Source organism: Malus sylvestris, chromosome 2, assembly GCF_916048215.2.
Source record: "Malus sylvestris chromosome 2, drMalSylv7.2, whole genome shotgun sequence".
Lineage (NCBI taxonomy): Eukaryota > Viridiplantae > Streptophyta > Magnoliopsida > Rosales > Rosaceae > Malus > Malus sylvestris.
Genome location: NC_062261.1, coordinates 6,654,893 through 6,680,992, shown reverse-complemented (window position 1 = coordinate 6,680,992; position 26,100 = coordinate 6,654,893). Strand labels below are relative to the sequence as shown.

General features: G+C 37.6%; 2 protein-coding genes, 1 long non-coding RNA gene and 3 pseudogenes across 4 annotated transcripts; 2 read left to right on the top strand and 4 right to left on the bottom strand.

Moving 5' to 3' along the window:
• Nucleotides 1-116: 116 nt before the first annotated feature.
• LOC126606892 (MOB kinase activator-like 1A) lies at nucleotides 117-3,081 on the bottom strand. 2 transcript variants are annotated; one of them, XM_050274293.1, is made up of 8 exons: nucleotides 2,977-3,081; nucleotides 2,704-2,750; nucleotides 2,280-2,328; nucleotides 1,230-1,338; nucleotides 1,000-1,093; nucleotides 723-856; nucleotides 473-636; nucleotides 117-379 (listed from the first exon to the last, which is right to left on the bottom strand). In XM_050274293.1, exons 2-8 carry the CDS (start codon nucleotides 2,727-2,729, stop codon nucleotides 305-307), a joined length of 651 nt encoding a protein of 216 aa, XP_050130250.1. In that variant the 5' UTR covers nucleotides 2,730-2,750; nucleotides 2,977-3,081; the 3' UTR covers nucleotides 117-304. The 2 variants fall into 2 exon arrangements, with proteins under 2 accessions (XP_050130250.1, XP_050130242.1); XM_050274285.1 differs by lacking the exon at nucleotides 2,977-3,081 and having other exon boundaries at nucleotides 2,704-2,871.
• An 8,648-nt stretch (nucleotides 3,082-11,729) lies between these two features.
• On the bottom strand, nucleotides 11,730-12,738 carry LOC126606856 (auxin-binding protein ABP20-like; annotated as a pseudogene).
• A 639-nt stretch (nucleotides 12,739-13,377) lies between these two features.
• On the bottom strand, nucleotides 13,378-14,253 carry LOC126606867 (auxin-binding protein ABP19a-like). Its single transcript, XM_050274253.1, has one exon. The coding sequence runs from the start codon at nucleotides 14,183-14,185 to the stop codon at nucleotides 13,553-13,555; it is 633 nt and encodes a 210-aa protein (XP_050130210.1). The 5' UTR covers nucleotides 14,186-14,253; the 3' UTR covers nucleotides 13,378-13,552.
• A 1,199-nt stretch (nucleotides 14,254-15,452) lies between these two features.
• On the top strand, nucleotides 15,453-16,578 carry LOC126588413 (probable glucan endo-1,3-beta-glucosidase BG5; annotated as a pseudogene).
• Nucleotides 16,579-18,580: 2,002 nt separating this feature from the next.
• Nucleotides 18,581-22,534, bottom strand: LOC126606876 (uncharacterized). Its single transcript, XR_007617405.1, has 3 exons — nucleotides 22,280-22,534; nucleotides 21,987-22,050; nucleotides 18,581-19,302 (listed from the first exon to the last, which is right to left on the bottom strand). It is a non-coding gene; the product is annotated as an uncharacterized LOC126606876 (long non-coding RNA).
• Nucleotides 22,535-23,685: 1,151 nt separating this feature from the next.
• Nucleotides 23,686-24,716, top strand: LOC126606849 (probable glucan endo-1,3-beta-glucosidase BG4; annotated as a pseudogene).
• Nucleotides 24,717-26,100: the final 1,384 nt, after the last annotated feature.

Genomic DNA, 26,100 nt, shown 5'->3' with positions numbered 1-26,100 from the left:
ATTCCAAGAAATTAACCGGTGAATCTGAGTCGCTTACAAGTAACCTGAATGAAATTACCAATCCTATCATCCAAACTGATGCACGACTAGCAATTTTGATCAAACAGGCTGTACGGTTGTAATTTGACATGAGATAATTGCTTGGAACATAAATTACAAGCAGAAACAGCTTTCTTAAAATTCCCAAAATCTAAGAAAATGGTCCATAACAAGGACAGGAGAGGGATATAGAAAAGAAGCTGACAAAATTGTGTGCTCCAAAACCGAACCAAAATCCAGAAACATCAGACCAAAATTCCAGAGATCACTTAGGCTGTAAAATGGACTCAACCAGGTCCTGAAGAGGCGCAAGCTCCCCTTTGTCGATCAAGCGGAATTCCTGCGTCACAACACGAAGAATGAACATCAAGCAAATAGAATCGAAGCGAAGAACTTAAACTTACGAAAGAAAGGAGGTAGGGCAAAAGCTTACGCATGTGAAGAGGACAAAGTGCTTGAAGCAAGTGTTGAGATGAGCTTCTTCCTTCAAGCTCACAATTTTCTGGAAATGAGAATGGTAGATATGCGCGTAAACGCGAAACAGCCGCTTAAAAATGGTCTTGACAACATCTTGGAAATTGGACGGAAACGGAGCTCCTGTAACACATAACAGCAGATAAGTTGATGGAGGGAGCTTCATCAAAATTCAGGTCTAATTAACTTCGGAAAAGTTTTCTGCTTACCCAATCTTTGAGGAAAGATGGATTCCTCATCGAGCTGAACTTCAATCCAGTCCATTAGATACTCGACATATTTTGGAGCGGAGACCTCAATCGGCTTCTTGATGTTTACTCCATCAGCCCATCTGTACTCATACCTGTGGAGAGTTTAACCACACTTAGCACTCAGGAAATATGTTCCCAAAAAAATGCTTATCGAAGGAACTGATGTCGAATGGGGAGGATTGATCAGAGTTAACAAAATTATATAAAGAATTTACTGGACGATCAAGAACTATACTTTGGCCCTGCAGACATAGTCGGACAATTGACCGGCGTGCAGAACTCCGTGAGAGTTCCATATAGAATGTTCACTTGGTTGAAAAAATCGACAGCTGCGGAAAAAGTTCAAGATTGAAAGAAGTTAAAAATATAGTGCAATAACAATTTTCCCGGTTAATTTTGTATCGATACATAAACATGCACACATTAACAACATAAGAATTATGATGATCATATTGAAGTTCTTACTGTTTACTGCCAGCCATTCGTTTATATCTTCGCCGGGAGGCAGACGAACCGCCTCCCTCAGGTTGCCACTGCCCAAAGTAGCATCAATGTGTTTCTGAAGCTGGGCACCCTGCATTTATCAACGTATATATATAAACATATTGCTTCCATCAGGAAAAAAAAAATCATGAAAAACCTTTGAGAAATAAAAAATAGAAAACTAGATTTTAATCCTTAAATAAGATGAAGTTTAGAAAAATATCTTATACAACATTAAAATTTGATTTTAGTCCTTAGACTTTATTTAATGCCAGCATATGTATTCAATGTCTTTTTATTTTATTTTATTTATAATTTTATGGTGTTCAAATTAAATTTTATGAAAATATTATAAATTTTAATTCTCATTATGGTTAGTTATATAAGAAAATATTTTTGTAGAGATTTTTCGGTACACTTATGTTTTTGCATATTTTCTTATGTGCCACTAATTCATTACAATATATTTAGGTACGAACATTTTGGCACACTAGGTTAATATAATATGTTTAGGTATGGACATTTTAGTACACCAGTTTAGTATAATATATTTAGGTATCGACGTTTTGGTACACTAGTTTAGTATCATATATTTAGATACGAAATTTTTCGGTATGCTTATGTTTTTGCATATTTTCTTATGTGCCACTAATTCACTACAATATATTTAGGTGCTACAATATATTTAGGTATGGACATTTTCGTACACTAATGTAGTAAAATATATTATGATTCGAATGTTTAGGTATACTAATTAGAGGAAGTAAAATAAAATTAATGAATTAAATGCGTATAATAATTATAGAATTTTAATGTAATGACATTAAATAAGATTTTTATTAAATATTAAAACAAAAATATAATATAATGAATTTGAATTAAGTACACATTAAAAAACTAAAACCAATATCCAATCTAACACTAGCTTTTCATTGAATTTTAATCTTCTTCAAAGATTAAAGTTCAAAAACCACAGAAGTAAGTAAGCATGATTAGGGTTGGCTGAGGAATGTATGTATGTAATAAACCAACCTTACTGCCGGACGGAGCGCTCTTTTTCGGCCGGAATGTCTTCTGGTTTCTGCAGAATTATCAAAGATGGAATTATCAAAGATGTGATTCAGGGGAAGGACGAAAACAAAAAACATGTTCCGAATTCGAACAAACAAATTTTTATTGGGTTTTTTGTTTTTCTGATCCAAATTTCAGTGAGTAAACAGATAAAATTTTAAATTTTGATTGATCCCCATTTAGCAGAATCCTCTAGCAAAACAAAATATGACAAGAGTTTTGGTGCAAACTGCAAAAGCATGCATCAAACATGACAGGTATATCACAATCGTCACAAAAACCCAAGAAAAAAGCCCGAGACAAAAAAAATATAGGGTTCTAGAGTTCATGATCCTGAATCCAATATAGTTTTGGATTTAAAAAATTGGGATCATTAGGTACAAACCTGCTTCCCAGGCCAAAGAGACTCATCTCGTCCCTCTCTCTCTAGCTCTGCAGAACCCAAGGCGATAATTGAGGGACAATTCTAGGACAAAGAAGGAATATACACACAGAGACACTATATATGAACGGCATATTTATCTGTCTATACACACACACACACACACACACACACACTATATATATATATATATATATATATATATATATATATATATATGAACGGCATATTTATCTGTCTATATATATATATATATATTCTCTCTCTCTGCTTGACCTTGCTAATGCCAGTCTGTCATTTACATCTCAGACGTAGAGAGAGAAAGGGTTTGTCTTCCTTTCTTTTCCATTTGGTTGTCACCCTGCTAACCTGGCTCAATCTCTTTATTTCTTTCTCATTTACTCTAAATTAAGTGTATATGGAAATGTTTGATACATCACGGGAAATAATTTCCGTACATCTCTCTTTTCTCCTTCTGCAAATTATGCTTATTTTTTGTTTTAAAAAAATAAATTAAATAGTTAAAGAAAAATTAAAGAGACATAATAAACACGAGCATACGGAAATAGAAAAAAGGGTCAGAAAATAATTTTCATGTTTAATGTAACACGAGCATTTTTGCTCACCACCATAAACTATGGTGTATGCTAACCATACAACTAATCAATTGACACGTGTCATTTCACTTAACTCTAGTTAACTCTCACATTAAATGTTAGTTTTTCAATTTTGAAAAAAATCAACCAAGATTAAATGAAATGACACGTGTCAATTGATTAGGTGTATGATGAGCATACACCATAGTTTATGGTGGTGAGCAAAAATACTCCCCTAACTAAAAAGAATAATTTTTCTACTGTCCAAAAGAGGAAAGACAAAGAAGATTATGACTGCTGAGGTGGCAATTTGATAATTAAAGAAAGATGTGTGGAAAGTTATGTGTATGCATGTTAATGCACGATTTTGTCGGTCGTTGATACAAGATAATTCTAAAAGAGTCTTCACATGCATCAAAACTCGATGGAATTTTTTTTTGAATCCATATAACCTTTTTTATACACGCATCATAAATTTTAAATGTGAATTGACATTTTTACTCTATTGTATTATTATGATCAAGTACGAGATGAAGTGAACAATAAAACTTTTTATCAATAAATCCATACCCAATAATCAAACCCTTTCCATTGCGCAATCTTTCTCTTATGTTCTATTTTGGTTGAAATCCTAAGGCTATCTCATAGAGAAAAATAAGCTCTTTTTTACGTATAGATGTTGATTTTAAAATTTTGGATCCTCCTATTAAGGTATGATGAAGTGATTTGTGCAAGTTTTTTTTTTTTTTATTGAATTATTTTGTTTAGGGTTTATGAGTGTATTGCCTGCAATAAAAAGACTTTGTTAGCCGAATTTCGTGTGCAAAACAAAAGAAAAAATAGATCTATCCACAAGCTTTTGCCTTGACAAAGAGGGGGTTTATGTTGAAATTAATGTTGTAGCCCTGCGGTGGGACCCCAAGAGGAGAGGACGGCTTGCTTAACATGGTCATGCAAGAGAACTTGGAATTTATTGAGAGCAACACTGTAGAGAGTGATGGAGACTCCATCAAAAGCAAGTGTCTGGTGTTGGTAATGTCCTTTCTGTCATCCTCCTGTAAACTTAAACGATGAATTAATTCTCACCAATTCTAATTAAGTTCTATTTCTATTTCTATTAATCATGAAGAATTGAAAAAAAAGTCGATGAATCTGTCGGAAGGAGGAACATATTCTTTGACTTTGTGTTTTTATCTTTTAAATGGGTCTAGAGAAAATACATATTAAATTGGATTTGTGAGGAGAGTTTAGATAGTTAAATTGGGTTTAAGAAGATATTAATAGTTTAATTAAAATAATACAGTATAGAGAGTGAGTTGGGCGTAGAATAAAATTATTGATTCAAATAAAATTTCTTAAAATTAATTAAAAAGGACTTAAGTAGAGGATAGAATAATTTTTATATCTTAATCTTAGGGATTAGGGACTTTGATTTCAATGATTGGGAATTTAGCATAATTAAAGAGGACCATCCTCGGTGATTAGTGTTAGATATGATTCGTTAGACAGTGAAACAAATAGAGATAAAGATAACGCACCATATTCAGCATCAGGATCTGTGTTAGTGATTAGGTTTGTGAGAAACCTTTTCTTTTTGGAGGACGGGGATTCGAATTTGTGTGTAGCAAGACCGACATACTACATGATTAATTAGGTTAATTTGTGTTCACAGACTTAAGAGAAAGACTTACATGGTAACATGGCACATGTACACTGCCACAGTAACATAATTTGATGGTAAAATAAAGATATGTAATATGTGTAAGTTTTTATACAAATATTTTTGTTTTACTAGCACAAAACAGTGTATGGCTAACTCGTATTATGTAAATTATTCTTTTAGTGAAGAGTGGGACCAAGAAAGTGATAATATGATATGCATCTTAGCTGTATACCTACTGGCAAAATTAATATGTTAAATATTCTACGAATTTAATTTGTCCAATCAAGTTGAGTTGGAGATGGACCATGTCTTATAAATCAATGGTCAAAAGAATGTTTACTACCCTCATGTTTCGTGGTTTTTAAGATTTAGTACATCAAATTTTTTTTGTTCCAGAGTCATACCTAAAGTGTAAATTTTGGAACAGTTTCATACATCCGTTAGTCAAATTGTTAAGTCTTCCGTTAAATGATGATGTGGCACCTACGTGGACAATGATTAGGTGCCACGTGGATTAAATTTTTTAAAATAAATAATAAAATAATATTAATTTTTTTTAAAGGGTCTTCTTCTACCTCCCCCACCCCTTCCCCGACACCCCATCCATTCTCCCTCACTCCTCCCTCCCTCCCTTCTCTTCTCTGCACCCACCCAACCCTCATCTCCTCTCCGACAGCCCCGTGAGCTCGAACCTTCGAGCCCGACCTTGGCAAAAGACACCGGCTTTTCCTAATTTTTCGACCCATCTTCATCTGTACCGTCTTCTTCTCCGGCACCTGCCTCCCTGTTCTCAATTGGGTTCATCCTCCTGGCGAACAACTCGTCAATGGCGCACGGCTGAAGATGGAGGGGGAATGGTGGATTCGCAGGGACCAGGATCCTCGCGCGGATCTTTCTATGCGGATCCTGTGGGGATCAATCCATTCGAACCGTTCAGCTCATATCCTACGGCCTAAGATTATTTTGAATTTTTTTTTCAGCTTCTCCGTTTCTTTCTCTCCCCTCGTCCCCAAACCCTCGACATTTGTTTTTCTTTTCCCATTCCAAAAGGCAAAAAGGAAGGATTAATCAAATAATTAACCCATCAAACAACCCAAAAGAGCAAAAGACTTCTCATATACCCAAGAATTAATCCATCCATTTCCCAGAAAACACAAATAAAATCTTTAGCGCCTGCAGTGGTTTCAAGCAAGAATAGGGAAAAATTAACGGAAATGGATTTGGAAAAAATTTCAAGGTCAAACTCCATATATGAAGAATTCGAATTCTACAAATCGGTATGATATGCATATCATTCGGCCCACTTCATTTTCCCCTTCGATCCCTCCACCGATGACTGATCCGGTCTTCGTACACCATCATCGTTGGTGGCAGCGAGAGGAAGATGGGTCTGCTGGTAGCGACGGCGAAGATAACGAGGTCCGTACTGAGCTTTTCCCTTTGTCCCCCAAACCTCTGCTGAGGATTACTTGGTCGTGAGGGCAACCTTGCAAGGGTTGCTGGGTAGTTTTGGGGTGAAAGAGCAGGAAAGAAACCAGCAGGAAAGGAAAAAGAAGGAAGAGGCATCGCCATTGCCTTCCTTCCTCAGGACATAAATTGAAATTTTTATTTTTAAAATTTTGTAATTTTGTAATTCTTTTTAATTTTGTAATTTTTAATTTTTAATTTTTAAAATTTTAATATCCACGTGGGACCCTTATTGACACGTAGCGTCCAATCATCCACGTGGGTGCCATGTCATCAATTAACGGAAGACTTAAGGGGGCGTTTGTTTGCCCTCACTAAGTGGGACTGGACTGGACTGGACTAGCTATTAGTCCAATACCGTGTTTGTTCCATGCTGGGACTAACATTAATGAGACTAAAGGGGATTAGCATGGACAAAACCCTTCACTAAGAGGTCTTAGCGAGACCCCCCAATAACCATGGGACTAGCTAAGACTATCATTTCTCGTCCTCGTCATGCTCAACGACCACTCCCGATAGACTTCTCGTCATCTCCGGTCACCTAGATCATAATAAAATATTAATAATTTATATATTAAATAATATAATATTAGAATTTGTTATTATCCAGCTTCTTAGTCCAACACTGCACCAAACGCTTCACTAAGTTAGTCCAGCTTAGTCTAGTCTAAGCCAATCCAGCTTAGTCCTTGAAGCTAGTCCAGTTCGAGATAATCCGGCGCAACAAACGCCCCCTAACAGTTTGACTAACGGATATATGAAACTGTCCCAAAATTTACACTTTATATATGACTCTGGGACGAAAAAAACTTTATGTACTAAATCTTGAAAACCACGAAACATGAGGGTAGTAAACAGTCTTTTGCCCTAAATCAATTGTTTATGTATAAACTACTTGGTCTTAAATATAAATAGGATTGTATTATTGCTTGGGGTTGAAGCTTTGATTTCGATGTTGATCTATCATCCCACCAACAACTTGGGGTCATTTTTGATTAGACAAATAATAACCTTAATTGTGGGATTAGATTAGTGACAAGTCTCTTGAGAAATGCGAAGGAAACTTTCTCATAAGTGATATTCTCTATGAATTTTCTGTCACCTTATGTTTTTAGCACAATATTTTATAATGTTGGTATGAAAATTAACGTTAAACTGTGAGGTGACATAGAATTCATGGAGAGTCCTACTTTGAGAAGGTCTCCTTAGCATTTCTCAAGTCTCTACCATCCAAATGTCAAATTGATGTTGAAAAACCTATGGGATTGATAGCTTTAGTGATAATAATATTGAGAAATGATAAATACACACTATTTTTAGCTTTTTATACATTCTTGTTTATTTATGTTTGTTTTGTTAATTTGATTTACTCAATTTGACAGCTAGAAATAGATAATGGTGTGTGAGATGCTAAAAATTGTGTAAAAATCACCTCCCATAACAATTATAATATTTGGATACAAAAAAGTGACCTTAACATTGTATGTGGAATCTACCTACACTATGCGCGTGTAGAAGACATTTTTTGAATCACAGCGTGGTACGCGCGACTTACATGTTTTAAATGTATTTATATGCGTAAATTGATAAAAGGAAAGTCAAATATTTGAAGTAAATAAATCATCTTAGATCATGCTAGAAGAAACCCTCATAAACTAATTAAAAAAGCTGAATTCATATAATAAAATCGGTCTTTATAGAATTTATATTAAGAATAGAGAAAATAATATTTGATAAGTAATTGATTGAATCACATTATTGCTAGTCTATTGCGAGATTGAGCTCACCCCGCCTCTTTAGTGTAGATAATATCGTTTGTTAAAAAAAAACAATCATTTGACAACTAATTTAATCACATTATTATCCGCGTGCAAAAGACATTTTTTATAACTGGCATTTCACTCCTCTTAAAATGTTTTGAACGTGTTTAAAAATAGAGAAAATAATATTTAATAAACAACTGATTGAATCACATCACTGCCCAACCCCTCATCTCCCTTAGTGTAGATAATATCATTTGTTAATAAAAAAACAATCATTTGACAACTAATTTAATCATATTATTATCGGCATGCGAAAGACTTTTTTTATAACCGGCATTATACGCCTCTTAAGATGTTTAGAACGTGTTTGCAAAATAGAGAAATTGAATCACATTATTACTAGCCTATTGTAATGTACTAATTAAAAAAAAAGCATAAAAAAATTAATTATTAAAAAAGACAATATTAAAATAACGAAAATACCCCTGCATTATTTTGGTATGCCTTTGAAGTTTTTTTGTCTTGGGGGCATTTTTGTCCAAATATTTTGTTGAAGCTTGGTGACACCAAAAGCACTATTCACCTTTTGTATTGACTTTATATATAAGATTAAAGAGTGTATCAGCATTATCACTTTAAGTGTCCAAATAACATAACCTTAATATCTACCTGCCATGATAATTAACTTCAATTCCAATTTTTCGCTCGTCTTTTCAAATTTCTGCTTGTATTATAATATGCGCATTAATTATATTAAGTGCCATACTTTTTGAAAAAGAGTAAACTGTCGATTTGCCCCCTGAACTATCACTCAACTTTTGATTTGCCCCCTGAACTTTTTAATTGGAAAATTAAGGACTTAAACTAATTTTTTTGGCCGATTTCCCCCCTACCGTTAGTTTTTCATAAATTTCATCCAAATTAACGTTAACTCTTATCATGTGCAAACCACGTAACTCTCATTTGTGGACAAAAGCGTCATTTCACTAGACCTTCAGATAGAAAAGCTATAGAATCATACATATTTGCATAGGTTTATATTTTAGAAATCTAAGGTTTTCAATTATTTTAAAGAATGAAGTGACCGAACTACCCACACATGTTGTGCATATGCTTCCATTTAACAGAAATTTGGATGGAATGAATGAAAAATTAACAGCAGGGGGCAAATCGGCCAAAAAAATTAGTTTAAGTCCTTAATTTTCCAATTAAAAAGTTCAGGGGGCAAATCGAAAGTTGGGTGATAGTTCAGGGGGCAAATCGACAGTTTACTCTTTTGAAAAACGATAAAATGTCTACATTAAGCAACGAGGATAAGGATTCGAACACGGAACCTCAAGTGCAAAGATGAAGACTCTTAATCAACTGATTTACAAGCTACTTGTAATACTAAAGAACATTGAATTAATGATATAATTTTGTATATGAGGTAAGAGCAAGTCCACCCCTAAAGACTTTGCGCCAGCACCCAGCCCATTTATCCACTCAAGTGAATAGTAATAGACCCCAGTGAACAGTAATAGGCCAAATCATCTCCACCCCTAACAAAAAATAGCCTAGTCAATTTTATTACAATATTATTATTTTTTATTATAAAATAATAAAAAATAATAATTTGACAGATTGTACATCAAAGCACGCCAACCCACCACCACCTTCATCATCACCGTGAGCTCTCTCTCTCCCCCTCTCCTTCCCTTTCTCTCCAAAAATGCTCCTCAGACCAAAGCACGCCAACCCCATACCCCTCCATCTCCACCCTTCATCAAATCCCCACCTCCCTTTCACTCTCCGCTTCTTCTCCACCGCCCAGCGCCCTTTGCGGTCCGACTCCCCCCCCCCCAAATTGGTCGACATCGGCGCCTGGGCTCGCCAGCTCCAAACCCACCGCCTCTGGACCTACGCCCTGACCTTCAACTGCATCGCCGGATTGGATGTCATCGTCCTCAACAGCTTCTAAGACCAGCTCGTCCTCAACAGCAAGTTTCGGGTCGGCGGCCTCGTCCTCGAAGGTAGTGTCGTCCAACCGTCTTCCTCGCCGGAGATGGAGTTCGTCATCATTGATTTCAGATCATGACATCATATAGGCCAGTCCCAAGGTCTGTCAATTTTGGGCTGGCCTGGAGACCAGCTTGGGCTGGGTGCCAGGCAATCCCGTGGGCTGGAGTGGGTTGACAGGATCCCAGCCTGGTTTTTTGACTGGGTGCTGGGCTATTCCACCTCCGGTGGACTTGCTCTAAACACTCACTACGACTAGATTTGAAAAGTTTACTAAAAACACGTATCGTTCCATTTCAAAAGCAAATTAATGAACATGAGCTTCATCAAGAAAAAAAAGTAACAATATTAATGAATTTTTGGGTAGTTGACATTTCCCGCCATCTCGGAGCTCAATGTACCGTTATAATAACGGCTTTTCAAACTCTCTCAAGCTCAAAGAAGGAAGCCCGCCCACCCACCCACCTCCAAGGCCTAATCCAGGTAAGTAATTATTATTAGCACTTCAAAATTTTCATTTGACACTCCTCACAAGTGTATTTTTCTTTTTAAATATAGAAAGTTTGGAGTGCCAATAACAATTCCCATCTAGTAAGGCCAAACCAAATTCACCCACCACTCTTGGCCTTCCTTGCAGTTGGCTCCGTTCATCCCATTGTCATCATCACATTTCGCCATTTTCTCGCATGTGTTCAAATCCCTACTTTCTCCTCACGTGCTCCTCTTTTTATTGTTATACATTGATTCTTTTTTGTATTATTCAATCCGAGAAAAAGAGAAGAGTGCAGAAGAAGGAAATGAGAGTATGGATAAAACATTGTCGTCCGAATTCAAATAACCTTAATTCAACATCGTAAGAGAGTGATTTATTGACGTGGATGTATTGATTGGTAATTTATGAAATTAACTTAAGTTGTGAACTTGATGTTTCTTTCATGGAAAGTTCCTAAGGAAAGTGATTGAAAAGTGCCAATAAAGTTTTTTTTCTTTAACAGCCATAGCACCTTTTGATGTAGAAAAGAAGGGAGATGGAAAATGTGATTTTGATCGATAACCGTCGTGCAAAATTGGATTTGGCATGAAATTTTGGTTAATCTGCAGAAATTAAGCCCAGATTGATGGCTTAATTATGCTACTGATTGAAGTCTTCTTGAGAAAGAAACTACATGGTGGTATTAATTCACGTGTGTTATAATGTATGTAAACTATAGTAAATAGTTGATGGAAATTAGGTATAGTACAATATAAAGATACTTGTGTTATTATACGAATGGATTAGTAACACCATGTGGCGGTGAGGCGACATTGGAACTTGGCATATATTCCATAAAGAAATTTAAACCATGCAAATATTAGTTAAGGTCAACATTGAGAGTTTATGGTTGAGGTCAACCCTTTGTTCGTTTCATCGTTCGGGTTTAATTGTGCCGTAGCTCTGTAATTCGGATTCAGTAGTTGATCGTCGGATGAACTGCATTGCTGATATCGATCCTAAAGTTGTTCGACCCGACTTGTTTCTTGCTTCAAATTATACAAGATATGTAAAGAAACATGCATTTATTATCTTCAGATGCAAATATGAACAGGGTTTCAAATAAATGGGGCATTTCGCCTTTAAGAATAAGCCCACACAACTATACTTCTACTACAAGCATACAAAAATCGAGCATGGTACTCTTCTACAACGAATCCAGAAACTGCCACTAAGAGGAAACCGAAATGAGAGAGCTTAACTACTAATTAGTACCACCAAGAACACCCTTCAGTTTCTTGATCTGAGCAGCATCGAGGAAAGTAGTCTGCGCAATCAGTTCCGTTGCTAAATCGTTTTTAAACAGCGCAAAGTCCAGAATCTGTCGCCCTGGGCTTGGCCTACTGAAGCTAGCAAATGCAAGGGCTGGAGTCTCACCTCCATTCACTTGGAAGTGCAATAACCCCTGAGGGAAAACCATAATATCACCCTTCTCAAGAGTTCGTAGATAAACTGTGTTCGCCAAGGAAACAAAGCTGGCACAGATTGTCCCTTTGATGACAATCAGGACTCCCAAAGCTCCAGGGTGTGTGTGTGGAATGGGACGACTCCACCAACAGCCAGGTCTAGACGTGTGAGCGAAATGCCAAAGCCGTTGACACCAGGGAACTGAGCAGCAAATGCCGGGGTGACTGCAGCTTTGATGATGTTTGTGGTGTTGCCAGCAATGTCTAGGCCCGAGAAAACAAAGTCATCCACTTTAACTTTTGCAAGAGTAGCCTGCAGGGCCGTCGGGCACTGTGAGGTCTGCAACACAGAAGTCCTGCACAGCTGCATTGGAGGAGGAGAAGAGGAGAAAAAATGTGAAGAAGATAGGAAAAAGCATGGTTACAAAGCGCAACAGTTGTGTGCTTGCTAAAGCCTTTTCTAAGTTGTGTTTCTTGATAAGGAATTTGGGATCATATACACACACAGTGGGATAATGTAAATATCTTGAGCTCATATTGCAATTGGTTGTTCGGAATATGCCCATTAGGGTTACATGTATTGTATTTTGAAATTATACGATGAGGCATAGGACAGATTTCAAGCCGTGAAGCATGTGAGTGTGATATTTTATTCAGATAACAAGAAGAAGCCTCTTTTTGTTTTTGACAATACAGTAACAGCAACAATATGATATGCAGAAAACTACTGACTTACTGTTATTCAAGTTCCCAAATCTTTCACCGTTTCAAGTAAATCCCATCCCAATAGTACTATAAAAATTTGGTGTTCCACACAACGAAAACTAGTAAGTTTTTTTTGGTCTGTTATATATAATTATCAACTATAGATTACCTAACATATTTTGCAACTGTTTTCCTAAACAATCAATGCATTAACGAGATATAGACGTATTTCGTGTTTTGTGAACTTATATATCTTTTCTACTTAGAGGGTCCAAGGTTGTGTCCTAAGATTTGAAGTCCATCGCGAGATTCCGAAAATGGTGAACAGATTGTGGTCCTTGAGAAAATGGACGGGATTGGGGGGTGGGGGGACATAAGAAGATAGTTTTCAAATTCTGTCTTTTTTTGTGTATGATAACTGTAAAATTCTTCTCTTGTTCACCTTATCGTGCAATTTTCAATGAATAAGGTACGCTAGTGTTCTTGTTTCTTGATTGAAAATTAAGCATGTTACCTCAATAATATAGAAATATATAAAAAGAAAGAATTTTGTTTCAAAGATGCATATATTGCCTTCAACATAATTGTTGCTACATTGGTCAGACTGAAGCAGTATAATGCTTCCAAACACTAAACAGAACTCTTTTACTCTCAATCACAACAAGAAAACAAAGGGACATGGAATAACCCCAGAAGACGGGGGATGAAAAGAAAGAGGCAATCTAATTGGTACCACCGAGAACACCCTTAAGCTTCTTTATCTGCGCAGCGTCGAGGACAGTAGTCTGCGCTATCAATTCAGTAGGTAAGTCGTTTTGGAACAGCGCATAGTCCAGAATCTGCAGACCAGGGCTTGGACTACTGAAGCTAACAAATGCAAGGGCTGGAGTTTTATCTCCATTCACTTGGAAGTGCAGTAGACCTTGAGGGATCGCCATAATGTCACCCTTTTTAAGAGTTTTCCTATAAACCGTGTTATTAGCTGAGGAAACAAACCCGGCAATTATTGTTCCTTGAGCAACAAGTAGGATTTCCGAACCCCTGGGGTGCGTGTGAAGTGGCATGACTCCACCCACAGCTAGGTCTAGGCGCGCGAATGAAATGCCGAGGCCATTCACACCAGGAAATTGAGCAGCAAAAGCAGGGGTGACTGCGGATTTGAAGATATTCGTGGTGTTGCCGGGAATGCCTAGGCCAGAGTACACGAAATCATCTACCGTAACTTTAGCAGGCTTTTTGCAAGAGTAGCCTGCAGGGCCCTCCCGGGCTTTGTAGTTTGCGATGCAGAAGTCTTTCACAGAAGCAAGGGAGGAGGAGAGGAGGAGAGAGAATGTGAAGAAGATAGGGAAAATCATCTTCACGGATCGTTTCGTAATTTTTTCGGTTGTAGCCTTCTATTTTGAGGTGTTTCTTGATAAGGAAATTAGGACTGTATTTATAGAGGGATATTAGAACGTAACGTACACGACCGAGGCAAGCGACAGCAGTAATATTATAATGTAACGTATACGACCGAGTCAAGCGACAGATTTCAAACTTTGAGGCATGTGATTAAGACATTTTCTACCTCGATCTTTGCAATTGTGACTTAAGAATCTAAGATCGACGTAGCTATATCAATCAAGCAGAAGCAGTACAGCCAACTACATTGCAGATTGTCAATCTTAGCAATTGTGACTCAAAGACTCTAGCTTGGTCAAGCACGTACAGCCAGCTCATATGCAAACGTTTAATTTGGTCCGAAATGTTTCTACGTCAATCTTTACAATTGTGACTTAAGAATCTAAGATTGAAAACAACGAGGAGTGTCTGAAAATGGAGCAGAAGATTGTGGTCCTTGAGTCAGGGGGAGGCATAAGATGACATCTTGACGGCTAAAAGGGGGCAGACGATTGTGTAAAGTCTTTTCAAATTCTCTCTTTGTATAAATAGTAACTGTAATATTTTTTTACATTTCACCTTATCATTACAATATCAGTCAATGCAGATTAACCATACATATTGCAGACTGCATATATATCATACTAATCTCAAAGTAAACCCTAGTACTTGGGTGTCACCGGGAGTATATCCTTGTGTGAAAAAAATGAAAAAAATATGGCAAAATAAAAAAGTAAAATGAACTGGACTGACCTAAAATTGAATAGCAGCATTCAACGTGCATATAAGAAAATCAGAGGAAAAGTAAAACAATCAGGGCATATATATGGAATGAGCTACCCTTGATTTAATCCAAGGCTCAAGTTGTTTTAGGTAGAGAGACCTCATTTAGCCATCTCATCATTCAGGTAGTGTAATCCCTCCAACCAGCAGCCACCGGTTCACCCCGATCGCTCGTTGAGATTGTGTTACCTTCATATACATTGTTATCCACTAAATATCAAAGTTTTTAGGCTTCGTTTTTAAATAAATTTGCAGCAAACTTATGCCTAGTTAAGTTGGCTAGACAGACATGCTCCTACTTCTACACCCTATTTCGAATTCCACTCCCATAGTTTAGTATAGGGTGTTAATTTTTTTATTGACATCTATTCATGATCATTTCATGTGATTTCGTCTATATATGATTAGAATGAATTAATTATCTAATGCAATTTTTCACTAGAATTTGATCAGTCTTGACAGAATTTTTTGCTACATAATCAAAATGCCGTGAACTCGTGGTTTAATACCAATGTAGAAACATACCTAAATGACGTTAACTTCAATTTCATTGCTGTTAGTAATGAGATTATTCCTGGTTCCTTGGGAGGGTATGTCCTGCCTGTAATGAAGTATCTACAAAAAGTCCTCCACGATTAAAACTTAGCTGTATTAAGGTGACGACTGTTTTGCCCTGAAATGCCTTACAATCTTCCTATCCGCCTTCGAGTGGTGCATTCACATCAGAACAAGCAGTGTTATGAGTGGCATTCTTGCATTTTTACCCGCGAAAGGATCACCCCTACAAATCTACTCATGGAGTCTGCACAATTTACTGCAACAAGCCCCGTGGTTCAGGATGGGTCGTGAGCTATTACAACCTGTTTGATGCCAAGGTGGATGCGTTATTGGCGGCAGTGGAGAAATCTGGAGGGGTGATTTCAGTGTTGTGGTGGCGGAGAGTGGTTGGCCTTCGGACGGGATTGGAAATTTCACCACTCCAAAACTTGCTGGGACATATAACAGGAATTTTATGAAAAAACAGAACCTCGAAACAGGGACACCAAAAAAACCTGGTGCTTACGTTAGAGGGTGCATTTTTGCCATGTTCAATGAGAACCAGAAACCTAGTGGTTCTTCAAAAAAAAAAAAAAAAAAAAAAAAAAGAAACCTAGTGGCGTGGAGCAACATTTTGGACTTTGTTATCCTAACAAGCAACCTGTTAACCTTTAAGAAAACTTATGTATCCATCATGTAATTAATAAAGAGTATGCATGATCTTGAAATTTCTCTTGAACTTTTTCCAATTAAGGAGGGTAATTGAACTTGACACGCCCCAACCCCGATATCCTCATATACCAGGGTAGGCATGTGCTGGTCAACACCCGAGGGTGACGAAGCCATTTTAAACATGCATTCAAGTAAAGGATATGTAATTAGGATGATCATGCTAAAGCAGGAACGTGTTCAGAGCGTACAACTAATTTGAAATAATAGGGAAGAATTCTATAAAAAGATACGAACAAGGAAATGATATCTACTCTGAGAAGACTCGAGAATACCTAAGTTAGAATGCCCTGATGCTGGGATTGCCTTGATCCTAACCCTTGAGGGGGTGCAAAAACAGAAAAGGTGAGTGGACCAAAGTTTATAATAATAATACAAGTAATAGGAAAACCATTTTATTTTTTAACATACTAACCCCTTGTTTTGGAAACACATATATAATACTACATATAGGTTTTATGAAAAACCCTAGCATGCAGTGTAAAACATTTGTCAAACATCGTAAATCATATATGTGCTGTACTCAACTAGGGGTATCATAGTCACTTGAAGACAGTACATGTCCATCACCCAAAGGTGAAGTTGAATATCCTATCCATCACCCGAATGTGAAGTTGAATAACTTGTCCATCACTCGTAGGTGAAGCTGAATCAAATAGCATAACATCCACACCACCACTAGCCGTGGCTAGTGAAGTTGTTCGACACCGCTTTTGGCTATGAAGTTGGGGGTATAATGTATATAATAACTCACTCCTCCATCATCTGTGTCCTATGGCCATAGATGACACGCCTCAACCCCAATATCCCCAAATACCAGGGTAGGCATGTGTTGGCCGACACCTGAGGGTGACTAAGCCATTAAAAACATGCATATCGATATAATATTTAATTAGAAAGATATAAACCAATGCAGAATCGTGTTCAGAGCATACAACTACTAAGAATAATATGAAAGGATTACTAAGCCGAAGTGCCTTAACACCAGGATCATGTGCCTCGATCCTAATTCATGAGGGGGTACAAACCCAGAAAAGGTGAGTGGACCAGAATTTATAATAATAATATTAATAATAGAAAAACCGTTTTCTTTATGAACATAGTAACCCCCTGTTTTGAAAACATATATATAATACTACATAGTAGATTTTATGAAAACCCTAGCATGCAATGAAAACTGTTCGTAAAATCGATACGTGTAAAACCATGCTAAAAATGCTAAAAACGTCGTCCGAAGGCAAATCCGTAAGTGTCATCAGTGAAGTACTCAACTAGGGGTATCATAGTCGCCCGAAGGCAATACATGTCCATCACCCGAAGGTGAAGCTATATAACTTCTCCATCACCCGTAGGTGAAACTGAATCAAATAGCATAACATGCACACCGACACTTGTCGTGGCTAGTGAAGCTGTCCGACACTGCTTTCGGAGGTGAAGCTGGGGGTATATAATATATCATATCTCACTCATCCATCATCTGTGTCCTATGGCCATAGACATAATACCTGTGATGTGCAGATGTGCCGTATGATAACCCACTAGATAAGTACTAAAAACATGTCTCAAAAACTTCTATTAAATCTTGAAGTTCAAATGCTCAAAGCATCATAAAATCATATAACTTTCTAGTTCAAACCATCATCATAACCGTAATAAATCCATATTCGTAAATCCATCATATTTCATAAATTCGTAATATAAATTATATTCGAAAACCATGCAAATCCAATAATTCATACTCTTTAATAAAACGTAATTTCGACAAATCATAATTATAGAAATCCGGAAAAACGTATTGTAAAACATATTAAATGCATGAAATATGAAATGCATGCTAAGCTAAAATTTTATAAAAATATATAAGTTATGAAGGGATCCACTCACTAGTTTTTCCATTGCCCGAAGCCGCTCGAACTATTGAGGATGTAATCATTTCCCGCTAACGCACCTAAACACAAATAAGGACCTTTTAGTAAAACTCTACTAAAACGTTATAATTTTGGAAAACGGATGGTGGATTTGGATTCGGCACGTTGAGGAACCACGGATTTTTCCTCCACTCGCCGCTGCACGCGCCGCCGCTTGTGGCGGTCGGCCGCCCCGACTAGCCGGAAAATCCAACAACTCCAAAAATTCTCAAATTTTACAAGAATGAAGATCTTGATGAGTGAAGCAACTTTTACACATGTGACTAAAGCCAATTTATCCGGAAAAAGTCCCAATTTCACTAAAACCCGTTGGAACTTTAGATTTGAGTGTGCTTGATTCGACCTCCATATTATAATATTATAACGTAACGTATACGACCGAGGCAAGCGACAGCAGTAATATTATAACGCAACGTATACGACCGAGGCAAGCGACAGATTTCAAACTGTAATGCATATGATTAAGATATTTCTAAGTCAATCTTTGCAACTGTGACTTAAGAATCTAAGATCAACGTAGCTAAGGGGGCAGGAAAATGGGAAATGTGTGGATATCAGAAGTTTCCCGGCCGTCTCGCAGGGTTCTTAGATTTCATCATTGGGAATTGTGGAAAGTCTTTTCAAATTCTGTCTCTTTGTATATATAGTAACTGTAATATTTTTTGACATCTCACCTTATCATTACAATATCAGTCAATGCAGATTAACCATACATATTGCAGATTGCATCTATATCATACTAATCTCAAAGTAAACCCTAGTACTTGGGTGTCACCGGGAGTATATCTTTGTGTGAAAAAAATGAAAAAAATATGGCAAAATAAAAAAGCAAATTGAACAGGACTGACTTAAAATTGAATAGCAGCATTCAACGTGCATATAAGAAAATCTGAGGAAAAGTTAAACAATCAGGTTACGACATTAAAACCAGACAAGCATCTCAAATCGGGGCATATATATGGAATAAGCTACTCTTGATTTAATCCAAGGCTCAAGTTGTTATAGGTAGAGAGACCTCATTTAGCCGTCTCATCAATCAGGTAGTGTAATCCCTCCAACCAGTAGCCACCGGTTTACCCCAATCGCTCGTTGAGATTGTCTTACCTTCATATACACTGTTATCCATTAAATATCAAAGTTTTTAGGCTCCGTTTTAAAATAAATTTGCTGCAAACTTATGCCTAGTTAAGTTGGCTAGACTACTTCTGCACTTGATTTCGAATTCCACTCCCATAGTTTAGTATAGGGTGTTCATGTTAAAGATCAACACCAGCCCATTAAGATTAGTCGGTATAAAAGAACTAGATTATTCTAGTTCAAACATGCATGGAATTGTTCTAGAAGATTCTAGCATATAATATTGAAGATGGCTGGTACATGCTTGAATATGCTAGAATATTCTAGCAAGCTAATGTCGGTGGGTAGTTGTAAATGAACTTCATATATGCATGTTAAGTAGGTGATTAGGCTAGAAAGTTCTAGCAGCTTGTAATATTGTGTGGCCAATATGCAACGCCTAGGTCGGTGTTGTGTATGCAACATTATGCACTAGAAAATTCTAGTGATGGCATATGTTGGCAAACATGCCTATAAATATGTATGCATGTGTGTTGTTAAGCAACCAACCAAAGAAGAAAATAACCAACAAAAAAAAAAAACAATCAAGAAAGTATCCAAGAAGAGAGAGCTAAGTAAGAGAGTGAGAAGTCTTGTAAGTGAGTGGTCTTGTGAAGAGTGTGAGTGGTCTAGAGTGTGTCTCTAGAAAGAGTGAGTGTCATAACTTCTAAAGAGTGTCCTTGAGAGTTTGTGTGTTGTAATATTTTGTTTGTGTAATACAAATAATTTGTTTACTTGTGTTGTCTTGCCAACATTTGTGTTAAAGTTGTGTATTCTAATCTTTCCTCAACAATTGGTATCAGAGCGGTACGATCGGGGACCGTCTCTAGTGAAGCTTCTGAGAATCGTGAGAAGTTTAGTACTTCGCAAGATTGTTGACTAATCTTATTCGGCTTATTGAAGTTCTGTCGACATGATGGGAGATCTTCAAGTTGTTGGAGGAATCAAAAAGTTGAACAACAAAAATTACAACATATAGGCGACGTGTATGGAGTCTTACCTACAAGGCTAAGATCCTTGGAATGTCGTCAACGGTAATGAAGTTACACAGCCGGAAGAAGACACCAGCGGCACTTTGAGGAAGTGGAAGATCAAGGCATGTAAGGCCATGTTTTCCTTAAAAACCATAGTTGAAGAGGATATGTTGGAGCACATACGAAAGGCTAAGACACCAAAAGAAGTGTGGGACACCTTCGCCACACTCTTTTCAAAGAGAAACGATACAAGGTTGCAGCTTCTTGAGAACAAGTTGTTATCGTTGGCCCAACGAGACATGACGATTGCCCAATATTTCCACAAAGTAAAGTCTATTTGTCGTGAAATTTCTGAGTTAGATCCTAGTGCTGCCATTGTAGAATCCAGGATAAAAAGAATAATTAACCATGGATTGAGACCTGAATATCGAGGCTTCGTTGCCGCTATACAAGGATGGCCGACCCAACCATCACTTGTTGAGTTTGAAAATTTACTTGCCGATCAAGAAGCTTTGGAAAGCAAATGGGAGGGGTCTCGTTAAGAGGTGAGGAGGAAGCGATCTACACCAAAAGTAAAGGCAGTGTTAAGCAGCATGCTAGTGGTGGATCTAAAAGAAGTGATGACAAGGAAAAAGATCATAAAGGAAGAGGGAGTTCTTGACCAGGGGAGCTCCGAAGTATCATGGCAACCGTGGTCAGTCCCAGAATAATAAAAGTTTTGAGGGTAAGTGTTACAATTGTGGAAAGAAGGGCCACATGGCAAATGATTGTTGGTTCAAAAAACTCGCAGAGATTAACGTTGCCAACTCAAAGAATAAAAGTAAAGATGATCGGGACGCCCCTAGCATATCTAGCTATGGAGGAAGAATGGAACGCTGAAGCATCTTCTTGGTGGTGCTCAGAAAATGAGGTGTTTCCTAACTCGAGAGAAATTGAAGATACGTTGCAGGAGAAAATGGGAGATCAAGCTGCCCAAACCCAATCGAGTCAAGATGAGCTTGAGGAATTGCTTAATGGTGACGATGTCAAGCAAGAAGTGCCTAAGAGTAATTCGCAAACTGATGTGTATCAACTACCAAGAGAAGTTAGACCTAGTGAAGTGGAGGTATCAACTCCACGATCACAACTAAGGAGGTCAACAGGAATACCGAAGCCAAATCCCAAATACGTCAATGCAGCCATAGTAGAAGAATCAGTTGAAGCTGAGATGTGTAAAGAAGCATCACATAATTCTTAGTGGTGTAAAGCTAGGAGAAGAGGTCAGTGCATTAAAGAAATATCAAACTTGGGATCCAGTGGCAAGGCTAAGAGATGTGAAACCCATATCATGCAAATGGGTGTTCAAGATAAAGCGTCAACTCAGCGAGAAGAAAAGAATGAGCTGGTGTTGATGGGGAGTGTTAAAGATCAACACCAGCCCATTAAGATTAGTCAATATAAAGGAACTAGATTATTCTAGTTCAAACGTGCATGGAATTGTTCTAGAAGATTCTAGCATAAAATATTGAAGATGGCTGTGCATGCTTGAATATGCTAGAATATTCTAGCAAGCTAATGTCGGTGGGCAGCTGCAAATGAACTTCAAATGTGCATGTTAAGTATAGAAAATCCAAAAAACATAATAAAAAGCATATTCAGTGCATGAAATATGAAATGCATGCCAGGTTAATAGTTTATAAAAATATATAGTTAAGTAGGGGTCCACTCACAAGTTTTCCATTGCCCGAAAACCTCTCGAACTATCGAGAATGTGATCACTTCCCGCCAACGCTCCTAAACACAATTAAGGACCTTTAGTAAAACTCTACTAAAACATTATAATTTGGGATAACAGATAGTGGATTCGGATTTGGCACATCAAGAAACCTAAAGAAGGACCTCGGGTTCCCCCCCCCCGGCCACTCGCGGCTGGCTGCCCCGACTCGCTTGAAAATCGAACAACTCCAAAAATTCCCAAATTTTACAGGAATGAAGATCTCAATGAAAAGAACCAATTTCATACCTATGACCAAGGCTAATTTGGCAAGGAAAAGCCCCAATTTCACTAGAATCCGTCGGAACCCTAGAATTAGGTGTGCTTCGATCCGTCAACTCTGGTGCTTCACCGCCTCCAAGGTTTTTTGGGCTTTGTTCCTGGGTTAAAGGAGAATGTAATAGTGGTGGAGATTGAAGAAAATCGTTGCAGGAATGGCGGATTCGCCGCCATGCACCCATGAACCTGTACGGTTTGTTCTTAGTGATTTGGAGGTCAAACGAAATTGAATCTAGGTGTAAATGGGAGAGGGAAGGTCGTGGAGTTGTTCCTAGGTGGTGGATGGCCGTGAAAAGCTCGGAAAACGCTGTGAAAGGCATCGAAAAAGTCGTGGAATACCGGGTCTCGACTGGAAACGAGTTGGGGTCTAGGTTGGCTACACCTTCTTTCTCTCCCTTCTCTTCCTGCTAATTAGTCAGTCTCTCTTCTCTTCTTTCCTGATTGGGCAGCGCCCATCCTCCTTCATCTCCTTTATGTTCTCTCCCATCCATCCGTTTCTCATTTCCTTCAATCTGGGCCACACATGTGGCTCAATCAGATATTGCTCCAAAATCTGGAGCCTTCTAGAAAATAATTAATTGACCATTTTGTCCTCGACTTCGTTCGTTAATAACTCATTCGTTATAACTCCAAATTGTGTTCTGTTTGCACCCACGCGGTTGTAATAACGAGTACTACGAGGATACGCCAAGAAAATGGATCTTACATGAAGTCAACACATTTGTCTCGAAGGGCATTTTGGTAAATTCACATTTTAAAAGTATAAAAACTATAATTTTTGGGGATGGGTCCTTACAGAACTGGTGTACACAGGGGAACCGCAATGCCCCGGCCAATTAGCACCTACTACCGGACTAGCCACAGGGATCAAACTCATTGTGTGTGTGTGTGTATATATATATATCACCATTTTAATTTTTTAAGGGAATAGTACGATATTCGTTGATATGGTGAATGAAGAAGCAAAAAGAGGGATATTGTGCATTTATTCAGACCTGGATAATTATCGTCATGGGGATTCTTATCATGACAGATTTAATTGTATTGATTAGAAAATCATTAAGTATAAATGCAAAATCTTGAAATTTATGGAAGGAGTGAGAAATTTGCGAGGGCAGTCTTGTTCATTGTTAAAGCAATAAAAAAAAAAAAGATATACCCGTGCACTCCAAGAATCAACTCCTGAATCATATATTGGTCTTTAATTCTCATAACTTTGTCTTTATTCAGTGTATCTGCTGCTGTAAATTGCTCGAGTTTAAAGATTTAATCCCTGCCAGGTCAAATTTTGTAATTATAAAGTCTCTTCTCTCCGAGATGAAAAATATTCACAAAAATTCTCAGCCATTTCATTTGCGCTCAGTGATCAGAAAGTGATGGCAGTACTGCATTGGATTGCACTCATTTTATCCTTTGTAGCAACCATCCACAACCATTTAGGCCTCGTCGAAGCTTCGCCCGACATAGGTGTTTGCTATGGAATGATAGGAAATGACCTGCCTTCTGCAACAGAAGTGGTTAATCTCTACAAAACTTACGGAATCGGGAAGATGAGGCTCTTTGATCGCAACCCCTCAGCACTCCAAGCACTGAGAGGGAGACAAATCAATGTCACGCTAGGCATTCGTAACGAAGACTTACCAAATTTAGCTGTTAGTCAAGATGCTGTGAACTCATGGTTTGCATCCAATGTAGAGCCTTACTTAAATGATATCATATTCAACTACATTTCAGTTGGTAACGAGGTTATTCCTGGCGCCTTGGGTGACTATGTTTTGCCGGTAATGCTTTCTCTACAGAACATCCTAGATGAAAAAATTTGGCCTGTATTAAGGTCACCACAGTTGTGCCAGGGTCTGCTTTGGGAGTTTCATACCCACCTTCGAGTGGTGAGTTTACGTCCGAGGTAAGTAGTATTATGAGTGGCATTGTTCCATTTTTAGCGCAACAATCTTCGCCTCTTATGATCAACGTGTACCCTTACTTTGCCTATGCATCGGACCCTGCAAACATTCGGTTAGACTACGCTCAGTTTACTGCGACAAGTCCCGTGGTTCAGGATGGGAGCTTGAGCTATTATAACATGTTTGATGCCATGGTTGATGCATTTTTGGCAGCAATGGAGAAAATAGATGGTGTTGGGGCGAATGTGGTTGATGTGGTGGTGTCTGAGAGCGGTTGGCCTTCAGATGGGAACGGAAATTTCACCACTCCAGGACTTGCTGCAACATATAACAAGAACTACATGAACCACATAACGTCGATAGCAGGGACACCGAAAAGACCTGGTGCTTACATTGAAGGGTACATGTTTGCCATGTTCAATGAGAATCAGAAACCTAATGGTGTGGAGCAACATTTTGGACTTTTTCATCCTAACATGCAACCTGTTTATCCTGTCTTTTAATTCATAAATTAGATATTATCCAAGATCAGGTTATGCATCTTTCTATTCTTTCTTTTATATATTAATTATAAAGATTTAGTTAAACATATTTTGTAATTATAAGATGCTGAATATATTTGCAATTATTCAGGTTGACTCACTATTTATTTAAGAAAATCGAAACTCTTTTTAGCCTCTCACACTTAAAGTGTGACCCTTTCTCATCTCGTTTTAGTTTTCTGTAGCTTAGCTTGCGTGTTTTATCAGTTCAGTTACATTTAGAAGCTCTGTGGCTTGAATGTAAATGCACATACAATATTTCCTTAGGATCTTTGCATCGATGTGAACATTTCGAGTAGGATTTTGGAGTTACTTTGTCATCCCAGAAACTCCTCGAGTGGCATCTTAAGAGTCAGTAGTACATCTCTTGCTTACTGGTACTGATATTTATGCATTCTTAATGTATTGGTACAATACGAGGCATGATATATATAGAGGCGACTTTGTTTCCATTGGAAGCTGAGCCAATTTTTCTATATTATGCCTCGTATTTGAGGTTCCTCAGTTGCTATTTCTTTATATCGTTGATTTTCAACACCGCCGCCATGATTCAAACTACATTTGATACTTACCTTGTACTAGATTGTGATTGACTAGAGGTAGGTGGAGTGACATATGAGTAATTCAAATTGGAAGCATTGTAATATTGCTCGTGCAATTTTCAGCGGATAAGATGGATGAACACTACCGGTCTTATTTATTGATTGACACTCATTCGAGCGAGACGGTAACCATTCTTCAACCACAACATGGAGCTCTATTTACATTGCACCAACTCTAGCTTAGGGTTGCAAAATCCTGCCTCTATCTAAATTTCAGTTTCAATAATGTGATTGGAAATCACAAAATCTGTGGATTTTACATTTCCTCATCGTGTTGTTTATAATTAAGTCGTCCCGATGATTTAGGGTTTGCTCGTTAAGTTGAGTGTCTTTTGAGAGTGGCAACGGTTTTAAGGAATGTTTGTTCCAATAATTATACAAATAAGAAAATACATTCAAATTATGAGAATAGATATGCTAACATAGAACCATATCAAGTCGGATTTAGTAAGCATTCTGATATACTAAACATAGAATAATATCATGTTTTTTTTTAACAAATGATATTATCTACGCTAAGGAGGTGGAAGAGTGGCTAAGCCTCATAATAGGTTAGTAATAATATGATTCAAATTCGTCTTTGGCGAGAATCAAATCAAAGATTTCTCACTTACAACTGAAGATGAATATCATTAAACCATAGTACTAAATGACTAATATTAGATTTTACATACTAACATTAAATTATAGTTCCCAACGATTACACTATTATACAACATTGTCCTATATGGGAAAAAAAGAAA

Excerpts from the sequence above, each read along its gene's own strand:
- LOC126606867 (XM_050274253.1), bottom strand. The coding sequence starts at position 14,185 with ATGATTTTCCCTATCTTCTTCACATTCTCTCTCCTCCTCTCCTCCTCC.
- LOC126606892 (XM_050274293.1), bottom strand. The coding sequence starts at position 2,729 with ATGAGTCTCTTTGGCCTGGGAAGCAG. Across the intron at positions 1,094-1,229 it reads CGAATGGCTGGCAGTAAACA|CTGTCGATTTTTTCAACCAA; the intron begins GTAAGAACTTCA and ends CTTTTTCCGCAG. Across the intron at positions 637-722 it reads CATCTTTCCTCAAAGATTGG|GAGCTCCGTTTCCGTCCAAT; the intron begins GTAAGCAGAAAA and ends TATGTGTTACAG.